This window comes from Ostrea edulis, chromosome 9, assembly GCF_947568905.1.
Source record: "Ostrea edulis chromosome 9, xbOstEdul1.1, whole genome shotgun sequence".
NCBI lineage: Eukaryota > Metazoa > Mollusca > Bivalvia > Ostreida > Ostreidae > Ostrea > Ostrea edulis.
The window spans coordinates 74,109,280-74,131,482 of NC_079172.1; the positions used below are offsets into that span (position 1 = coordinate 74,109,280).

General features: G+C 36.5%; 1 protein-coding gene across 1 annotated transcript; it reads left to right on the forward strand.

The window, feature by feature from the left end:
- Positions 1-1,987: 1,987 nt before the first annotated feature.
- LOC125659163 (F-box/LRR-repeat protein 2-like) lies at positions 1,988-20,343 on the forward strand. The gene is made up of 11 exons (XM_048890750.2): positions 1,988-2,135; positions 2,677-3,252; positions 3,907-4,062; positions 4,875-4,996; positions 7,333-7,412; positions 8,290-8,338; positions 9,404-9,640; positions 11,568-11,792; positions 14,361-14,516; positions 15,172-15,357; positions 18,296-20,343. The coding sequence occupies exons 2-11, from the start codon at positions 2,958-2,960 to the stop codon at positions 18,464-18,466; spliced, it is 1,677 nt and encodes a 558-aa protein (XP_048746707.1). The 5' UTR covers positions 1,988-2,135; positions 2,677-2,957; the 3' UTR covers positions 18,467-20,343.
- The last annotated feature ends 1,860 nt before the right edge of the window (positions 20,344-22,203 follow it).

Genomic DNA, 22,203 nt, shown 5'->3' on the forward strand with positions numbered 1-22,203 from the left:
CGTTCGAAATCTTGGTGTCATGTTTGACTCATAAAGATGGATATGGAGAAACAAGTGAACTCTGTCAGCAGATCTTGTTATGCAGAGTTGCGGCAAATAGGTCACATCAGAAAATATTTAACAACAGAAGCAACTAAATCTCTTGTGAACTCCCGAATTACATCAAGGTTAGATTACTGTAACGCTCTCCTGGTTGGTGTTCCAAAGAAAGTCCTGAGCAAGCTCCAACATATTCAGAACACTGCCGCACGTCTCATATCCAGGACCTCTCGTTACAACCATATCACTCCAATACTAAGAGAATTACACTGGTTACCTGTGCAGTATAGGACACAATATAAGATACTTACTTATACTTACAAAGCCTTACATGATGAGTGCCCAACTTATATCAAACAATTACTAGAGGTATATAAGCCTACTCGAAATCTTAGGTCTATAAAACAATCGGTCACTTTAGTTATTCCAAAAAGTAGAACTGTAACATACGGAGATCGGTGTTTCAGAACAATAGCTCCAAAACTATGGAATGCCCTTCCAGAACATGTAAGGGACTGTAGAACATTGTGTGCATTCGAGAAGTAACTGAAAACACATTTTTTCCATCAAGTTTTCCAGGACTAGTTTCGATCATTTTCAGTCATTCGTGTAGGTTAGATTCTGTGAAAACTAAAGACTGTGTGTCTTAGCTTTCGAGTACCATTTTGTGATGTTTAAAAAAAAAAAAAAAAAAATAGGAATTGTATATGTTTTAATGTATTATACCTGAGACATTATATGCTGTGTGTGCGTGTGTGTATTTCATTATTATTATTATTTTAATACGCCCTGAAACTGATGTTTATTCTTATCTAGCATATTTATGGTATCTTGTGTTTTCATGTTTTATATGTACAATGAGGATAGGTACAGCTTTTAATGTTTTATCTATTTTCTATGTATTATGTGTATAACATTCTCTTGTAAGGTATATATGCATTGTAAAGCACCTTTGAGCGTTCATAGTGTATGAAAAGGGTGCTATATAAATATGGTATTATTATTATTTTATTATTATTAATTCAATTAATGCGCGCATCAATTGAATTGAAGAGAGCAATAATTGGATTAATGCGCGCATTAAATCAATTATTGCTCTCATTAATTCATTTGATGCGCGCATTATAATTCAATTGATGAGAGCAATAATTGAATTGAAGCGCGCATTAATTCAATTGATGAGAGCAATAATTGATTTAATGTGCGCATTAATTCAATTAAAGAGAGCAATAATTGAATTGATGATATCTAAGATATCTTCAATTATTTGACTTTATGTTAGATTGGCGCTCCATATTCTCTCAACACCCAATTATCATTGAATACATGGTTACGAGGGTTACAGACCATTGTTTCAACATGAGAGAAAGGTCCGTAACCCCTGTAACCCTGCATTTAATATTGTAACACTGTTTTCTAGTGTAACCCTCGTAACCCCCTGTAACCCTGCATTTAATATTGTAACACTGTTTTCTAGTGTAACCCTCGTAACTCCTGTAACCCTGCATTTAACCCTGTAACACTGTTTTCTAGTGTAACCTGGTTACAAAATTGCTACCCAGGGAAACTGCTCCAATTTCTTGCCATATATATATTTTGTGTAAACTTGAAAATTCTTTATAGAACAGACGAGTTCACGATATGCAAGTTCCTTAATTGTTAGCATTTTTAACGTTATAAATTATTTTGTGCTGTCTCAAATGCATAGAATTATGGATTTCAATGAATATCTTTAAATCATGAATGATATTATTGAATTAATGGAAAATAACTTTTTTTTCCAAATATTTTTTTTTTTTATAAATTCATATAAGAATAATATTCAATTATAATTAAATTATTGATATAATAAGTGAATTTTTAATTTAATGGTTTCATCGATTGTATTAACAACTGAATGAGGGGTTGCTAAATTAATACGCACAGTAAAATATCTATTTCAGAGGATATATCGCTCCGTGACACATTAGATCGGGATCGGACTTCCGTTTGAACTAAAAATAGAAACGGGAGTATGCTATAAATACTTTTCAGTTTACTTCACCAGGCAGTGTATATTGTGCAAGTACCAGTAATCATTGACCGGATATGTCACTGTAAGTATTAAATTCAAGAAATATCAGATTCAGGTACCATCTCTTGATGGTTAAAAATACAAAATAATAGTTTGAAAAATTGACAGTTCTAGTAGAACTTCATCTAGCCTACCTTCGAGTTAAGCAAAAGTGTAATGTAAGTAACTCGTGTGGTACGTTGTGTGTGTAGATGTACATTACTTTTTCTTTCATTGCGCATGTTGTTTCGATCACGTCTTCGGAGGATTTCGATCTGCATCTGATGATCTCTCGTATTCAGATGAGATGACCAGATGCTTAAACTCCTGGCCTGTGAATGAGGAATGTTACACAGAGCAAAGTAAAATATCTGCATACTAAGGGATTCTGCGGCCGTGTCCAAAGTCTAGATAGAATGTTCAGTCCTTAAAGTGATACTGTCCTGTGAATCTTCAATCCTTAAAGTGATACTGTCCTGCGGATCTTCAATCCTTAAAGTGATACTGTCCTGCGGATCCACCTATGTGAATCCTCTTATTAGGTTCCCCAAACAAATTTTTATTTATGTTTACCTATTTTACAGTTGAGAAATATGACTGCAAAATCTGGGAGGCAGAGAGTTAGATAAAGTGAACAAGTGAGCGGACCACGGACTCTAGCTTCAATACACAGAGAGAGTGAGCGGACCACGGACTCTAGCTTCAATACACAACCATACACCAGGTGGTTCTCAATCTGTAGATTATGATAAACATAGCTGTGTCGACCTCCACGCTAGTATTGGTGTGTGTCTACAATTAAAGGAAGCCTCATTTTGACCAAACAGTCTTTGAAAATCTAAACAAATATCACAACAAAGTGACAATGAAGTCTTTGGAGGATATTTGCATTCACTGTATCATGAACAGCATTCAGGAGATACCCCACATCAGGAACCGTCTTCCCCGAATCTACAAGGAACTGCTTCTGACACGACTCAGTGAACACAATCTCTTGACCCCAAATGTGATAAAGTATATCAAGCATGAACTGTTTGTGAATTCATTACAGCATCTCCAGTTGTACCATTGTGATCAAGTTAATGACCAATTCCTGAAATCATTTGCTGATTCGGATAGACAGCTGAAGACTCTTGTCATCGAGAAGTGTGATGTCTCAGGTGTTTACTCCTTGATAGTAGTAATTCAACTGTTTTGTAATCTGCATTTTCATTGGTTAATGAACTGTGGTTTGAGGTAGTTAATGAGCATATTGACGAGATGTAAAGCTTTTGATTGTGTCATCATAGACTGGTAGAACAACACAAAATGAACATCAAGCGTAACACTTTTGTGGCAATTATTAAAAAGAAGAGCAAAATCCAATGAAATAAGACTTAAACATGAAGTAAAATGTGAAAATGCATTAGAATGGGAATAACTTTTTTCTAATGTTATTTGCAGTTATTGATGTAGATTTAATGGTTGCTAATGTCCGTTATTGATGTAGATTTAATGGTTGCTAATGCCCGTTTTACTGGTCCTGCTAACGTGTCAGTGATGAAACCCAGTTTTCGATTGTTACATCAGCATTAATGGTCGCAATTTATAGCAAATGAATTGATACTCAATCTAATTATAATCAGATCCTAAGATACGCTCACAATCAATACATGTCAATAGGATCCGACATAACCCTATAGGGGTCGCAAATAGCAAATGATTGATACTTGTTCCCTAATTTGATACAGTACTGTTTATTTCTCAACCTATTTGTGGTTGTTTAACTACTTTAATTGAGTGGCATGATTTGAGTTTTGAAGTTAAATTTTCAGATGGTGGAGTTTTAGCGGTGACACAGCATCAGAGGGCTCTGGAGACGCTCGTGTTAAAGAATCTGGTCAATCTAACACCAAAAGGCCTGGGGAACGTGAAATCTCCAGCTCTCCGTGCACTTAATCTAACGGGCTGCTCACTGATGAATTCAAAAGGTGGATACAATGTACTCTGAATTAATAGTCCAGAGAAACACACAAAATTATCTGAACACATTTTTTTTAGTAGACAAATTCTAACATTCTGTTATTCATCAAGAATTATAGACTTTGTGTAGTGTTTGATACTATGGGATATATATATTTACATATATTTAAATTTTTATTTATTCACCAATCAAGGGCCCTCAGGGGGCATATACAAATTAACAATTAAACATTATAACTACATGTTACAATTTACACATGTGTACCATATACACATGTTAAGGGTTTCTACATTGACATAGGTATTGAATTCTCATCACAATACTGATTGGAAATGTACTGTACAATAAGTGTGCTATATGGGAAGTAAAGTAAAAGAATATTATAAAATGTTGTCACAAACATGTTGTCACTATGTGATATCATGTTGTCACTGTGTGATATCATGTTGTCACTATGTGATATCACGTTGTCACTGTGTGATATCATGTTGTCACTATGTGATATCATGTCACTATGTGATATCATGTTGTCACTATGTGATATCATGTTGTCACTATGTGATATCATGTTGTCACTATGTGATATCATGTTGTCACTATGTGATATCATGTTGTCACTATGTGATATCATGTCACTATGTGATATCATGTTGTCACTGTGTGATATCATGTTGTCACTATGTGATATCATGTTGTCACTATGTGATATCATGTCACTATGTGATATCATGTTGACACTATGTGATATCATGTTGTCACTATGTGATATCATGTTGTCACTATGTGATATCATGTTGTGCATCCCTGTTGTCGTTTCAGGTATTCTGACCATCCTACAAAACAACCCCAATGTGCAAGTTCTCCGTCTCGCTGGACAAGGCAACCACAAATACGACGATCAGTTGTTCCACAACATCGCGGAGACTGTGGGCCCCACGCTGGTGTGTGTTGATTTGCTGCTGTAGAAATGTTTGACTTGTCACTGTGTTATTTTCACCCCCGATTTATTGAAAAAAAAATGTCCTGTTTTAAAATTTGTCTGAAACAATTTGCATCATGAAAATATTCAAATTCCCATGCCAGATTTGAAATCGGATGAAAATGGATGAAAATAAAACTGGGGTAAAAATTTCCAATATACAGTATTGATAATTATTGGTATGCAAGATATGCAACTAGTCTCAATGTTTACCTTGTTTTATAATTTTGTTGTATCAAGTTTGTGTGATCTGAGAATAGATGTAGTGAGTTTGTGTGATCTGAGAATAGATATAGTGAGTTTGTGTGATCTGAGAATAGATGTAGTGAGTTTGTGTGATCTGAGAATAGATATAGTGAGTTTGTGTGATCTGAGAATAGATATAGTGAGTTTGTGTGATCTGAGAATAGATATAGTGAGTTTGTGTGATCTGAGAATAGATGTTGTTCTGCCCCGGAGGCAGTAGTATAACCAATCGTACACAGTTACTCCAATACAAATTCTGAATAATATATTTATTTCTCCCAAGTGATGTATTCCATAATACATGAAGATGAGGCTGAGTAGATGTGTGTGTGAGTGTGGTAAAAGGCTGTAAAAGTACAAAGAATGAAATTACATTTTGGAATAATATCTATAATGGCACACCATACATTATAAAAATTCAAGAAAAATACTTAATGACACCAAGTGCTTTCCATAACTTTTTCTGACAAATAGGGGTTTACTTTGTATAAGTACTTATCAACAAAATTGCAGGAAATATGTCATTAACTACATATATAATTCACATAGATTGCAAACATTACTATAAATTAACTGCACAAAGCCTAAAATAAATTGTTCAAGCTCATAGGGACTACAATATCTACCCAAGACACATGCCGTAGAAATGTCTGTTAAATTTAAAGTTATATAAAATATCTCAATGAAACTAACGATGGGAACAACATTTAAATATTGTAAAAAACAATTCTACAAATGCACAAATATAATGCATAGCTACTTACATTGTAGTAGGCCACAAATTATAGAGATGTTGGAAAACAAAAGATGGCGGCAATAAATGTTAAAGGGAGATTACTCTAAATAAAACTTTGCAATAATTGAAAAGAACAATAACTCCTGAACAGATAAAAATGGAAAATTACCAAATTACCATAGTGTGGGGCATAACAGATGTAGTGAGTTTGTGTGATCTGAGAATAGATATAGCGAGTTTGTGTGATCTGAGAATAGATATAGCGAGTTTGTGTGATCTGAGAATAGATATAGTGAGTTTGTGTGATCTGAGAATAGATATAGTGAGTTTGTGTGATCTGAGAATAGATGTAGTGAGTTTGTGGTCTTGATTCTGGTTCAAGATTTGTTTTCTGTTGTAGTCCATTTTTTGATGGCGGAGGATTTGAATTCGTAGTTATGGCTGTATTAGAATTACTTCACCACAAACATTTTACATCATTTCCCTAACTTTCAATTTAAACCTATTTTATCTCAATTTTTTAAAAAACATTTGTCAACTATTTACTAAAATTAGAAACTGAGAAATAGCTCACTGAGAAGGTAAAAATTATTAGATATTATTATACTTTCATGTAAAATACTCAAATCTGATTGGTCAAGAAGCATTTGAAAAAACATGATATTTCCCTCTGAGAATAGAAAGCAAGCGCTCCAGGGTGATAGTATCTAACAATGGGTAACAGTATTTGACAACGGGTGATATTATGAAAAATTATCACATGTGTCAAATTCTTGTGTGTATGAATTGCCGTAGATTGTTAGACCACGTTTGATCGTTTGTAATAAACACAAATACCGCATGGATATACAAAATGATCGATCAAATGTCAACAGACATAAATTTTTATGCTTTGTTGTTTATATAACATTCAGTATGATAAAACAAATATTGCATGTAGTTGAGGGTAACATTGAATATTTCCACCCCTCGAAAACCATGCTGTGCCTTGGTTGTCACAATGGTTTTCTCGGGGTGAAAATTTCAATTTTACTCTTAACTACAGGCAATATTTATATATTATTAACAATAACGGCCACCGTTTTCTCTAGTTCCCTATATTGGTACTTAGTACTTTTAGAGAATTATAGAACTTGGGTGTATGTCACCATCAGTTGAAATGTCATCGTTATTTAACTCTAGCCTTTATATGTTAAATTAATGTCATCGTTATTTAACCCTAGCCTTTATATATGTTAAATTGCTCTTTGTGAAATCTGATGTAAAGAAGTGAATGGATGCCAGGTGTTTATTTGAGTTTTTATTGACTTTTCCAGAGGGAACTTCACTTTGCCCCTCATACCATCAGCGATGTCTGTCTGTGTGTCCTGGCCACTCGCTGTCCAAATCTCCAAGTGTAAGTGTTTAATTTGTCATCATCACTTTATACACCTTTCTGTGGACATGTACAACTTTGTCTGTCTATCTGTCTGTCTAATCTTAAGGACACTATACACCTTTCTGTGGTAGGAACATGTACAACTCTGTCTGTCTATCCATCTGTCTGATCTTAAGGACACTTTATTCAAGCAAAAAATGGATGCTTGGGCTTGTATATATATTTTTTGGTTTAGTTTGGCTGTACTCAGTACAAATATAAAAATCCAAAACAGTAAGGAACATGTAAATTTTCTATGATGTTCAAAAGTTGAAATATGTTACCCTTAGTTTTTCTTCATAATAATTGACTCCCTTACGAAACAGAAATGGAAAAATAGATGTCTTATGGATGTGATTGACTAGCCCCGGTTAGCTTGGTGGTTTAACAGATGTCTTATGGATGTGATTGACTAGCCCCGGTTAGCTTGGTGGTTTAACATATTTCACTGCAGCTGGTCTATAGATCACGGGTTCAAATCTAGCAGGGATTTTAAAGTTTTTCCAGGTTGCTTTTTACTAAAACTGCTTTTTTTCACAAACTAAAGTAAATTCTACTTCACAATATATCGAGGGAGTACTGTACATGTATTATGTTGCACTCTGGAAGTTTTATTACAAATCCAATTTTAGACTTTTTTGGTTCACCATACAATGACAGCAGTCATTCATTGGTGTATCATTCCATTGCTGTTGATATGATGTCAGCAATGCAGCAATGTTAAAATACGTTGTGGGGGGGGGGGGGGGGGGGTGTTCAATATTTTATGTACAAAGTTGGACTTTGTAATGTGGGATTATAATGATTTAATCCAAGTTAGGCTGTGACAAACATGGATTATTAAAAACTTTTGCAGATTGGATTTATATGGCTGCCCTAGAATTACTGGAGGATCATTATTAAAGGTAATTTTTGATCTTTGTAGATTTGATTAAGAAAAATTAATGAACTGTTATTATGTGTTTTTCAATTGTCGGTAATGAAAAACAGGTGACTTGCTGTTGTTTTGATGATCAATTTAAATGGTAATTCATGTGACTCAACCTTTTGCAATATTAAAACAAAGAATCAAAAAAACCCAGAGGACTTGTGCTACACTCAGGTGAGCAGTATGTCCCGTGGGCCTCTTACTGATAGCCAGTATGTGACTTTTCTGATCCTAGTTAACACAAGGCTGTACCTCCTTAAGTATGTGACTTTTCTGATCCTAGTTAACACAAGGCTTGACCTCCTTAAGTATGTGACTTTTCTGATCCTAGTTAACACAAGGCTATACATCCTTAAGTATGTGACTTTCTGATCCTAGTTAACACAAGGCTGTACCTCCCTAAGATGTTACTTTTCTGATCCTAGTTAACACAAGGCTGTACCTCCTTAAGTATGTGACTTTTCTGATCCTAGTTAACACAAGGCTGTACCTCCTTAAGTATGTGACTTTTCTGATCCTAGTTAACACAAGGCTATACCTCCTTAAGTATGTTACTTTTCTGATCCTAGTTAACACAAGGCTATACCTCCCTAAGTATGTTACTTTTCTGATCCTAGTTAACACAAGGCTATACCTCCTTAAGTATGTTACTTTTCTGATCTTAGTTAACACAAGGCTATACCTCCTTAAGTATGTGACTTTTCTGATCCTAGTTAACACAAGGCTATACCTCCCTAAGTATGTTACTTTTCTGATCTTAGTTAACACAAGGCTATACATCCTTAAGTATGTGACTTTTCTGATCCTAGTTAACACAAGGCTATACCTCCTTAAGTATGTTACTTTTCTGATCCTAGTTAACACAAGGCTGTACCTCCTTAAGTATGTGACTTTTCTGATCCTAGTTAACACAAGGCTGTACCTCCCTAAGTATGTGACTTTCTGATCCTAGTTAACACAAGGCTCTACCTCCTTAAGTAAGTTACTTTTCTGACCCTAGTTAACAAAAGGCCTCCCTAAGATGTTACTTTTCTGATCCTAGTTAACACAAGGCTGTACCTCCCTAAGGAATCTGGATCTATCCTATTGCGTACACTTGAGTCAGAGTCCCGACAACCAGTCACTATGGACACTTCCTGTTTCCTTGACGACACTGTCACTGTGTGGAATCATGCTTGAAGACAGTACAATTTTGGTGGAGGCCTTGGAGAGATTGAGAAACCTCCAATCCATTCGGCTGTGTGGCATACCTTGTCTGGACGACACCACATTCACACAGGTAAGTGTGGCATACCTTGTCTGGACGACACCACATTCACACAGGTGAGTTTTCATAGCAGTGAGAATTCAGGTTCCACAAACCAGACTAGAATTTAAGGACATACACATCATTTCTCAATGACATATGATTTTTTGTGACATTTCACCTACAATTCACTTGTGTTCTAGGAAAAAATAATTTTAGAGAAAATGTGGGAAACGTTGTGCACGTTATTAAACCAAGACTCCCCTGAAAATGCTGATGCTCTTCTTCCTGAGTATTTATGACTCCCCTCTTTCAGGGGGAGACAAATTGTTTTTGTACTTTCCGTCCATCTGTCTGTCACAAAATCTTGTGAATGCTTCTCCTATGTGGGTTATCGGATAGACTTGAAACTTTGTACAATGCTTCATTGCCATTTGTAGATGTGCATATTTGTGGGACGAGAGGATCCAATTATTTTCATAATAGCCATAGTGGATCTAAGAGGGGTGGATGATGTAAAATAGCTTGTGAACACTTCTCCTATATGGCTTATCTGATGGATTTGAAACTTTGTACAATGCTTCATTGTCATTTGTAGATGTGCATATTGTCGGGACAGGAGGATCCAATTATTTTCCTAAAAGTTATAGTGGATCTTAGAGGGGTGGAGGATGTAAAATAGCTTGTGAACACTTCTCCTATGTGGCTTATCGGAGTTCATAATGTCTATGTTCCTGCATGGTTTCTCCTCCATACCATGCAGTACATTAAGGGGAGGAGGTTTCATTTGGAGCACTTCCAATCTGGGGAGCTTGGGAGACATTTGTTTTTCATAAAAACAATCTCTAGTCTTAAAAATGTATTTCATGTCTCCGTTTTTGTGTCCATGCACAGAGGCTAAGCCCGTTTTGTGTCCATACAAAGGCCCGTTTTGTGTCCATACAAAGGGGCTAGGCCCATTTTGTGTCCATGCATAGGGGCTAGGCCCGTTTTATGTCCATGCACAGGGGCTAGGCCCATTTTGGGCCTGAACTCTGTGACACCCTGAATATATCTATGGTATCACAGAGTTCGGGGCCCAAAACTGGGTTAGCCCCTGTATGTCCATGTTACAGACAGACCTACTAATTCAAATTGTCCACAAACAAAAAAATGAAAAATTTTTCATTGAAAATCTATTACCCTGTGAAGGTAATTATGTGTCTTAACAGGAGGTCCTCTTTTTCATGATTGTCATCGACTGAACACATTGACTGAATGTCATCGACTGAACACATTGACTGGACACATTGACTGAATGTCATCGACTGAACACATTGACTGAATGTCATTGACAGAACACATTGACTGAACGTCATCGACTGAACACATTGACAGAACACATTGACTGGACACATTGACAGAACACATTGATTGAACACATCGACTGAACACATTGATTGAACACATGGATTGAACACATGGATTGAACACATGGACTGAACACATTGATTGAACACATTGACTGAATGTCATTGACTGAACGTCATCGACTGAACACATTGACTGAACACATTGACTGAACGTCATTGACTGAACACATATGCCTTCTGAGATTGTTGCACAATAAAGCAGACCAAGCTTGCTAGATGGGTTTCTGCACACTGACTGAGGGTGGGCAGATTTTGTAATATTCAGTCAGTAACCTTTTTTCGTACATATTTTTCAAATTCTATGCACCTATAGTTGTGGAAGTACAAATTTCTGAACATTTTTGGCAGCAGGCAAAGTGTTTAAATCCATCATGACGCGTACACAGACTTGACATCACAATCATGGAGTTATGTAAGCAGATGTGATGTCATACACGAGTTAAAGTAGTCCTGGGCATTTACATTGTGAGCTTTCATGGACCGTTAAAAGCCCAGGTACTCTCTATAAAATGTACTGGAAAAAATATCAAAATAAGTAATGTTTTCAGATTATAGAGAAAAGAGGATGCAGCCTGACGGAGATTGACCTGAGTGGGATGAGAAAGACCGACTTTACAGATGAAGGGCTGAGAGCCATTAGTCGCTACTGTAAATCCCTGGAGATCCTAAACATCAGCATGTGTCACGAGTTCACGGGCGAGTCTCTGCTGCCTTTACTGGAGGACCCAGCCCGGGCCAACATCATCACCAAGTTATTTCTGTCCTCCAGAAAGGTGAGGCCTCACTAACATCAGCTCATTCTCAAAATGTCAAGGTTATGTGATCTCAAAACCAGAAAGGTGAGTAAAAATTTTGTGGCATCTTTTAAAAATCTTCTCAAGAACCACCAAGCCAATTTCATTCAAACTTGGCACGAATCATCCTTGGTTGAAGGGTATTTAAGTTTGTTCAAATGAAGGGCCATGCTCCCTCCAAAGGGGAGATAATCAAGAATAGGTGAAATGAGGGTGGAGTCATTTAAAAATCATCTTCTCAAGAACCACTAGGACAGAAACTTTGAAATTTATATGCATGCTTTCTGACATAGTGTAGATTTAAGTTTGTTCAAATCACGGCCACCGGGTGTAGAATGGGAACTAAAATAGAGGATCAAAGTTTTCCATTGTGATACATAGGATAAATCTTTAAAAAAAATCGTCTTCTCAAGAACAATGGGGCCATTTTTTTGGAGAAGGCTTATATAGCCTGCAAGCCTGCTGCCTAATCCATTTATGTTTCATACATAATAAAATATTGTTTAAATTAACAACGGGTCCATGATTAAACATTAATATGCATGCATTTCCCAGGTAGTGCAGATTGAAGTATTTTGAAAGTGTGGTACCTGAGGGTAAGGTGAGGCCACAGTACGGGATCAAGGTTTTACATGGGAATATGTAGGAAAAATCTTTTCCAAATCAACAGAGCTATGAATACTCATATTAATATGCAAGCATTCCCAGGTAGTGCAAGTTGAAGTTTATTCAAATCACAACCATCAGGGGTAGGATGGGACCACAATAAGGGATCAAAGTTTTGTATGGGAATATAGAAGGAAGCATCTTTGAAAATTTCATACCCTGATTTTTATGCCCCCGACAAGACCGTTCTGTGGGTACCAACATTTTTAACCCCGTGACCTTGACCTTGGAGTTTGACCTACTTTTTGAAAACTTTAACCTTGCTAATAACTTTTGAACAATAAGAGATAGAGCTTTGATATTTCACATGAGTATTCCTTGTGACAAGACCTTTCCGTGGGTACCAACAGTTTTTACCCCGTGACCTTGGAGTTTGACCTACTTTTTGAAAACTTTAACCTTGCTAATAACTTTTGAACAATAAGTATAGAGCTTTGACATTTCACTTGAGTATTCCTTGTTACAAGACCTTTCCGTTGGTATTGAACCTTTTGACCTTGACATTTGACCTACTTTTAATCTTTTTTTTACATTGGTCATAACTTCTAAATGGTAAATATTAGAGCTTTCATATTGTACATGAACATTTCTTTTGACAAGATCTTTCTACTGGTACCAAGATATTTGCCCTTGTGACCTTGGCCATCTTCGGAATTGGCCATTATCGGGGGCATTTGTGTTTCACAAACACATCTTGTTTTTATCTAGTGTCATTGTATCGTAGTTATATTGTGAGCCTAAGGGACTAGGTTGGGGTCACGGTATAGGGTAAAAGTTTCTCATGGGAATGAAGTTTGCAAAAAGTCTTATAAAAATCACAATATCTGAACAACAGCAGGCCCAAGGTGACTCATGTGAGCAATGTGGCCCATGGGCCTCTTGTTTAAAAGGAAATTAATTTGGTATGTGAAACACAATTTGATTGGCTGAGCATACCTTATTTTTTTTAAGACATGACTTGCTATATTAAGCAATGTGATGTTACTAGTGATTGACATGTTATTTATCATGTGATAATTTCATTCATTATCAGGAATGAATTTAATAGCAAACTATAACACAACTTGATGGAGATTACGATATATAACTACAAAGCTGTTTGTAGGGTGTTTATGATAATCCAATAACATGTCTTCCTGAAAGAAAGGGTAGCTGAATTATGAACTAGTGAAATAGATTTTTTTTGTTGGGGGGGGGGGGGGTGTAAAATATAAATTCATGATATCCCTTTTGCATAATCTTTCTAGTAAACCTAAAACTGACAGAAAATTCCCTTGTTTGTATTGTATATGTTTCTGTTGCCACCTGTCCTATCTAGATTTCATAAACAAAAAAACCCAACCCAGCTGTTGAAGTTTGACGTCGTTCACTGTACTTGTATAGATAAACTAAAACTCAGCTACAGAAGTTTGACGTCATTCACTGTACTTGTACAGATAAACTAAAACTCAGCTACAGAAGTTTGATGTCGTTCACTGTACTTGTACAGATAAACTAAAACTCAGCTACAGAAGTTTGACGTCGTTCACTGTACTTGTATAGATAAACTAAAACTAAGCTACAGAAGTTTGATGTCGTTCACTGTACTTGTATAGATAGCTACAGAAGTTTGATGTCGTTCACTGTACTTGTACAGATAACTAAAACTCAGCTACAGAAGTTTGATGTCGTTCACTGTACTTGTACAGATAAACTAAAACTCAGCTACAGAAGTTTGATGTCGTTCACTGTACTTGTATAGATAAACTAAAACTCAGCTACAGAAGTTTGATGTTGTTCACTGTACTTGTATAGATAAACTAAAACTCCGCTACAGAAGTTTGATGTCGTTCACTAAAACTCCGCTACAGAAGTTTGATGTCGTTCACTGTACTTGTATAGATAAACTACGACGTGTTATGTGCAGCAGCCAGCCACTGTCACAGCCTGATTAGCCTGGACCTGGGCGGAGTTGGATGTGTGGATGACCAGCTGATGTGTCTGTTAGCCCACAACACTCCTAAACTTCAGAGGCTCGGAATTAAGGGCTGCAGCAAGGTACCAGTAGACTTATTATTGAGTAGACATAACTTCGTGGGGGGCCTCGGTCACTCAGATGACCATAGTTGTTGCTGGGGGTTGTCCAGTAGACTTAATATTGAGTAGACTTAACTTCGTGGGGGGCCTCGGTCACTCAGATGACCACAGTTGTTGCTGGGGGTTGTCCAGTAGACTTATTATTGAGTAGACTTAACTTCGTGGGGGGCCTCGGTCACTCAGATGACCATAGTTGCTGCTGGGGGTTGTCATTTGTCATCGATTCAAATTTGAACATAAGCAAGGTCTTTGTTGATTAACTTTTGAACATCAACTTCGCCAAAAAGAACATGACCATTTTTCATCAAATTTGGTATGGGACATCTATGGTCAAAGGGGAACAAGAATTGTGGTCACTATAAACTCTCAGGCCAGAGGTATGATATCAAAACCTAAAAAAGAGCAGGATTTTCATTTTTAAAAATGCATCAGATCACATTCATGTGGAAATGGCTATCATTACAATTTGTAAAGATATCAAAGGCAAAAACTGTGGAAATGTAAATATTTCAGTATGTTAATAAGTAGATCAGCATGTTTACAGGAAATCAGTTTGAGCATACTACATATAATGGATAGCAAACCAGATTTACAGTATGTTTTGCACTCTTTACAGGTAACAGATAAAGGTTTCTGTACCTTGAGTGGGCATTGTCAGGACTTGTCCACCCTTGTTCTGTCGGGATTGAACAACATCACGGACAAGTCTATCTTCTGTATCGCCAACAATTGTCCATACATGGAGGAAATTTACCTGAACGGCTGTAAACAGATCTCTACCACCACATTACAGTATCTCATGGTAATCTGTCTGTAAACATCTAACTGTAAACAGATCTCTACCACCGCATCACAGTATAATCCAACTGTCATCAGATCTCTACCACCACATCACAGTATCTCAGTATAATCTAACTGTCATCAGATCTCTACCACCGCAACACTGTATCTCAGTATAATCTAACTGTGAACAGATCTCTACCACCACATCACAGTATAATCTAACTGTAAACAGATCTCTACCACCACATCACAGTATAATCTAACTGTCATCAGATCTCTACCACCACATCACAGTATCTCAGTATAATCTAACTGTAAAGAGATCTCTACCACCGCATCACAGTATCTCAGTATAATCTAACTGTAAACAGATCTCTACCACCACATCACAGTATAATCTAACTGTAAACAGATCTCTACCACCACATCACAGTATAATCTAACTGTAAACAGATCTCTACCACCACATCACAGTATAATCTAACTGTCATCAGATCTCTACCACCACATCACAGTATCTCAGTATAATCTAACTGTAAAGAGATCTCTACCACCACATCACAGTATAATCTAACTGTAAACACATCTCTACCACCACATCACAGTATCTCAGTATAATCTAACTGTAAACAGATCTCTACCAACATATCACAGTATCTCAGTATAATCTAACTGTCATCAGATCTCTACCACCGCATCACAGTATCTCAGTATAATCTAATTGTGAACAGATCTCTACCACCGCATCACAGTATAATCTGTCATCAGATCTCTACCACCGCATCACAGTATCTCAGTATAATCTAACTGTCATCAGATCTCTGCCACCGCATCACAGTATCTCAGTATAATCTAACTGTAAACAGATCTCTACCACCGCATCTCAGTATAATCTAACTGTAAACAGATCTCTACCACCGCATCACAGTATAATCTAACTGTAAACAGATCTCTACCACCGCATCACAGTATAATCTAACTGTAAACAGATCTCTACCAACATATCACAGTATCTCAGTATAATCTAACTGTCATCAGATCTCTACAACCGCAACACTGTATCACAGTATAATCTAACTGTGAACAGATCTCTACCACCACATCTCAGTATAATCTAACTGTAAACAGATCTCTACCACCACATCACAGTATCTCAGTATAATCTAACTGTCATCAGATCTCTACCACCGCATCACAGTATCTCAGTATAATCTAACTGTAAACAGATCTCTACCACCGCATCACAGTATAATCTAACTGTAAACAGATCTCTACCAACATATCACAGTATCTCAGTATAATCTAACTGTCATCAGATCTCTACAACCGCAACACTGTATCACAGTATAATCTAACTGTAAACAGATCTCTACCACCACATCTCAGTATAATCTAACTGTAAACAGATCTCTACCACCACATCACAGTATCTCAGTATAATCTAACTGTCATCAGATCTCTACCACCGCATCACAGTATCTCAGTATAATCTAACTGTAAACAGATCTCTACCACCGCATCTCAGTATAATCTAACTGTAAACAGATCTCTACCACCGCATCACAGTATAATCTAACTGTAAACAGATCTCTACCACCGCATCACAGTATAATCTAACTGTAAACAGATCTCTACCAACATATCACAGTATCTCAGTATAATCTAACTGTCATCAGATCTCTACCACCGCATCACAGTATAATCTAACTGTAAACAGATCTCTACCACCACATCACAGTATCTCAGTATAATCTAACTGTAAACAGATCTCTACCACCACATCACAGTATCTCAGTATAATCTAACTGTCAACAGATCTCTACCACCACATCACAGTATAATCTAACTGTCATCAGATCTCTACCACCGCATCACAGTATCTCAGTATTATCTAACTGTAAACAGATCTCTACCACCACATCACAGTATCTCAGTATAATCTAACTGTCATCAGATCTCTACCACCGCAACACTGTATCTCAGTATAATCTAACTGTCATCAGATCTCTACCACCACATCACAGTATAATCTAACTGTCATCAGATCTCTACCACCACATCACAGTATAATCTAACTGTCATCAGATCTCTACCACCGCATCACAGTATCTCAGTATAATCTAACTGTAAACAGATCTCTACCACCACATCACAGTATCTCAGTATAATCTAACTGTCATCAGATCTCTACCACCGCAACACTGTATCTCAGTATAATCTAACTGTCATCAGATCTCTACCACCACATCACAGTATAATCTAACTGTAAACAGATCTCTACCAACATATCACAGTATCTCAGTATAATCTAACTGTAAACAGATCTCTACCACCGCATCACAGTATCTCAGTATAATCTAACTGTAAACAGATCTCTACCACCGCATCACTGTATCTCAGTATAATCTAATTGTGAACAGATCTCTACCACCACATCACAGTATAATCTAACTGTAAACAGATCTCTACCAACATATCACAGTATCTCAGTATAATCTAACTGTCATCAGATCTCTACCACTGCATCACTGTATCTCAGTATAATCTAACTGTCATCAGATCTCTACCACCGCAACACTGTATCTCAGTATAATCTAACTGTGAACAGATCTCTACCACCACATCACAGTATAATCTAACTGTAAACAGATCTCTACCAACATATCACAGTATCTCAGTATAATCTAACTGTCATCAGATCTCTATCACTGCATCACTGTATCTCAGTATAATCTAACTGTCATCAGATCTCTACCACCGCAACACTGTATCTCAGTATAATCTAACTGTCATCAGATCTCTACCACCGCATCACAGTATCTCAGTATAATCTAATTGTGAACAGATCTCTACCACCACATCACTGTATCTCAGTATAATCTAATTGTGAACAGATCTCTACCACCACATCTCAGTATAATCTAACTGTAAAGAGACCTGTCTTTCATTTTTTACAGGATTGTTGTGTGTCCAGTTTGTACATCCAACATGTGACCCCCAATGTGGCCCCAGAGCAGCTGATGGCCAAAAACCTGGACACAGGAGAATTCTGTAGAGTGGACCTTATTGACTATACCACTCACAGCAGGCGAAGGAAAATCATGAAAGAGGAACTAATAGGTCTGTAAGGAGGGGTTAGAAATACGAACGTTATTACAGAGAATATCCGACATTATACCGAGACCTCTTATCTGGAGATATTGCTGTAGTGATGACTTTGTCTAAACAAACATGTAGTCAGTGGAAATCCACATGAAAGGAAATGCGAAGCCGACCAGAAAATTACAAATTTTATTTGTAGAAGAGATGTTTTCGAATAAGATATCCACCATTTCAGTGTACAGCTTTAACGAACAATACATGTAGCTCTTATTGATCTTGTAGATAGACTAGTGTAGTATTATAGAGTGCTTTCTCTAGTGGATGCAGAATTACAATATCTAACGATGTGATAAATATATCTGATGTTTTATTCAATAATGAAATAATATTAACATGTTAATGCTTTGTTTATTTAAAAGTTTTATGTAATGAGGCATTGTTTATCCTGATGTTGTCTAAATAGTTTTTCTCACAATAGGACTGCTGCTTTTTATTTTCGAATTCTTGAAAAAAACCCATTTTTTAAAATGTGATTTTTGTCATTATGTGTTTTCTTGGAAGTCTCTTCAGAATTTTGATGTTGTTATCAGTATTAGATTGAATAGGGACTGGTACTTGTCCATTGGTGTCTATGTTTGACAATTATATCTCATCCTAAAGTGTAAACAATATCCACCCACATGTCTAAATTATATCCATTCTCAATCCATCCGAAAGCTTCCTGACGGTGCTAATTCAGGTTTTTTAAAATCATGACCCCTGGGGTAGGATGGGGCCACAATAGGGGGTCAAAGTTATAAATACAAATATATAGGGAAAATTTTTAAAAATCTTCTCAAGAAACACTGGGCCAGAAAAGCTGAGATTTACATGAAAGCTTCCTGACATTGTGCAGATTCAAGTTTGTTAAAATCATGGCCCCTGGGGGTAGGACGGGGCCACAATAGGGGATCAAAGTTTTTCATACTAATATATAGAAAACAAGAGGCCCACAGGCCTCATTGGTCACCTGAGTACTAGTGAAAAAATATCACTACTCCCAAGGGTTATGAAATCTAGAAAATATTTCCTGTTCTGAATATCTAAGCTAAATTCTGATGTTCAGCAACAGTATAGAACAAGATGTGTTTTTAAAACTTCAATACCCCAAAAGTACATAAACTGATGAGAAGCTTTACGTAATATAATAGGTGTATCAACCTTAAAACATTGTAAGATATAACTAATCTGAACCCATCCGAGAGTCAAACCCTGGGTTGTGAAATTTACAAACTACCTTTTGCAACTAATGCAAATAAAGACTTAATTTAATGTTTCCAGTCTAAATTCTTTGAAAAGAAGTACTCGTAAAATTCAAAAAGCAGATTTTGTCATTTTACACTCCCTTTTTTGGCAGCCATATTTTTACAAAAATTATTGCAACAACAATTTTTTGTGGAGAATTTATGTTTATTTAATGTACTCATCTCATATTTAAAGAAAAATTCCCATTATCTCTCTTGATTTAAGCTGTGCTCTCTTGTAGCAAGCACTTAAAGTGCTGTGGTCATTTCTCAAATGAGGCTTAAAAACGGGAGTAACCCCAACCTAGGGTAGAACAAAATACAACCTATATGATTTGATGCAGAATTTTGTCTAGATTATGGAAATGATGGTTGTAGTCTGATAAAATGTGTTTGATATAGCTTATATTTGGATTTTCTGTTACAAAGTCAAACTTTTTGGGGGGAAAAAATAGCAAGTACATTTCGTACATTTACGGCCGACTTTATGCAGGGAATCAAACAAGGTTGGATCTAATCCACGCAGCCTGATCCAGTAGATTGTATCATGCCTCTTATATGTCAAAACTGTACAAGTTTATTTTAATAATGAAAGAAATATGTTCTAAAATTGTCAAAAATGTATGCATTCTTCGTTCTGCGTACCCTCATTTCTTGCATCTGAAAGACCCATTCATGAAAGAAGTTGCATATACATTACTACATATGTACACATCAAAAGTTTTCTCATTTAGTCCTCTGTCGAATGGTATAGAGTATGCTTGTGTAGCACTGTCTGTTAGGATGTAAAACAGCAAAGTGTTATCTCCCCTCCCTCGTTATAACGATTTAGTTTGCCAATACAACCTATCATAGGGTCAAATGCTGTCTGGCGTGTTTCATATTGATTGCTAGGCCGTTCTTGGTATACTGATTTTGACTACGGATAACTCCGTTTACCTGATTAAGACATTGGGCTCACGGTATGACCGGTCAACAGGGGATACTTACTCCTCCTAGGCACCTGATCCCACCTCTGGTGTGTCCAGGGGTCCGTGTTTGCCCAACTATCTATTTTGTATTGCATGCTTATAGGAGTTATGAGATTGATCACAGTTCGTTATTTTCGCCTTTCATAATGATGTAGAGCAAGACGGCCTCTACCAAAATTGTAAAATTTCATGATCCTGGGGGTAGAGGTTCTGATCCCAGGGCGGGAAACTTGGTATATAGTATTTATGTGTAAATACTTCAATAACATCTTTAGTGAGAGACCGGTCGCGGTAGGTAAGTGGTAGAGCGTTTGCTTCATAACCGGGAGGTGGTGAATTCGAGCCCCGCTTGTGCAATGGTCGCGTCAAACCTATGACATTAACATAGGTAGTGATTGCTCCTTCACCAAACACTCGGCATTTAGAAGTGAGAATCTTTCCTATATGACCTTAAAAATGGAGGTCTTTAAAAGAAGCCCTCACTTCTACGGCCCTGAGCGCTAAACATAGATCTAAATTTGTGGTACTTCATCTACAGCTGGTGACGTCTCGGTATCAATGAACAATTCTCGACGGAGACGCAGTTGTTTAGTGGTAAGGGAGCTGAGGACGTGTAACATTGGTAGGACCCAGTAGAACTAAAAGTCACGTGTCTTTTGGATATGACCTTGAGCCAGATAAGCGGTAGTAAGATTAAAAAAACTTCACTGTAACAACCTGGAGAGCCATGCATGGATAAAATGTTTGTGGTTTATCTCTTCTATAATGAGACGTTTTCTTAACCCGAGCGAAAAATTCTGTAGATAATGGACGTAAAACGGCCGAGCTCACGCCTCTCTGTGTCATTAGTGGTTGTATCATTAATCAGCAATAACCGCTAACGATCCTTCAACACCTGAGAATTAATTATATCATTACTCAATATAGTAATGATATAATTGTATCATTAATCAGCAATAACCGCTAATGATCCTTCAACACCTGAGAATTAATTATATCATTACTCAATATAATAATGATATAATTGTATCATTAATCAGCAATAACCGCTAACGATCCTTCAACACCTGAGAATTAATTATATCATTACTCAATATAATAATGATATAATTGTATCATTAATTAGCAATAACCGCTAACGATCCTTCAACACCTGAGAATTAATTATATCATTACTCAATATAATAATGATATGATTGTATCATTAAATAGCAATAACCGCTAATGATACTTCAACACCTGAGAATTAATTATATCATTACTCAATATAATAATGATATGATTGTATCATTAATCAACAATGACCGCTAATGATCATTCAACACCTGAGAATTAATTATATCATTACTCAATATAATAATGATATAATTGTATCATTAATCAGCAATAACCGCTAACGATCCTTCAACACCTGAGAATTAATTATATCATTACTCAATATAATAATGATATAATTGTATCATTAATTAGCAATAACCGCTAATGATCCTTCAACACCTGAGAATTAAT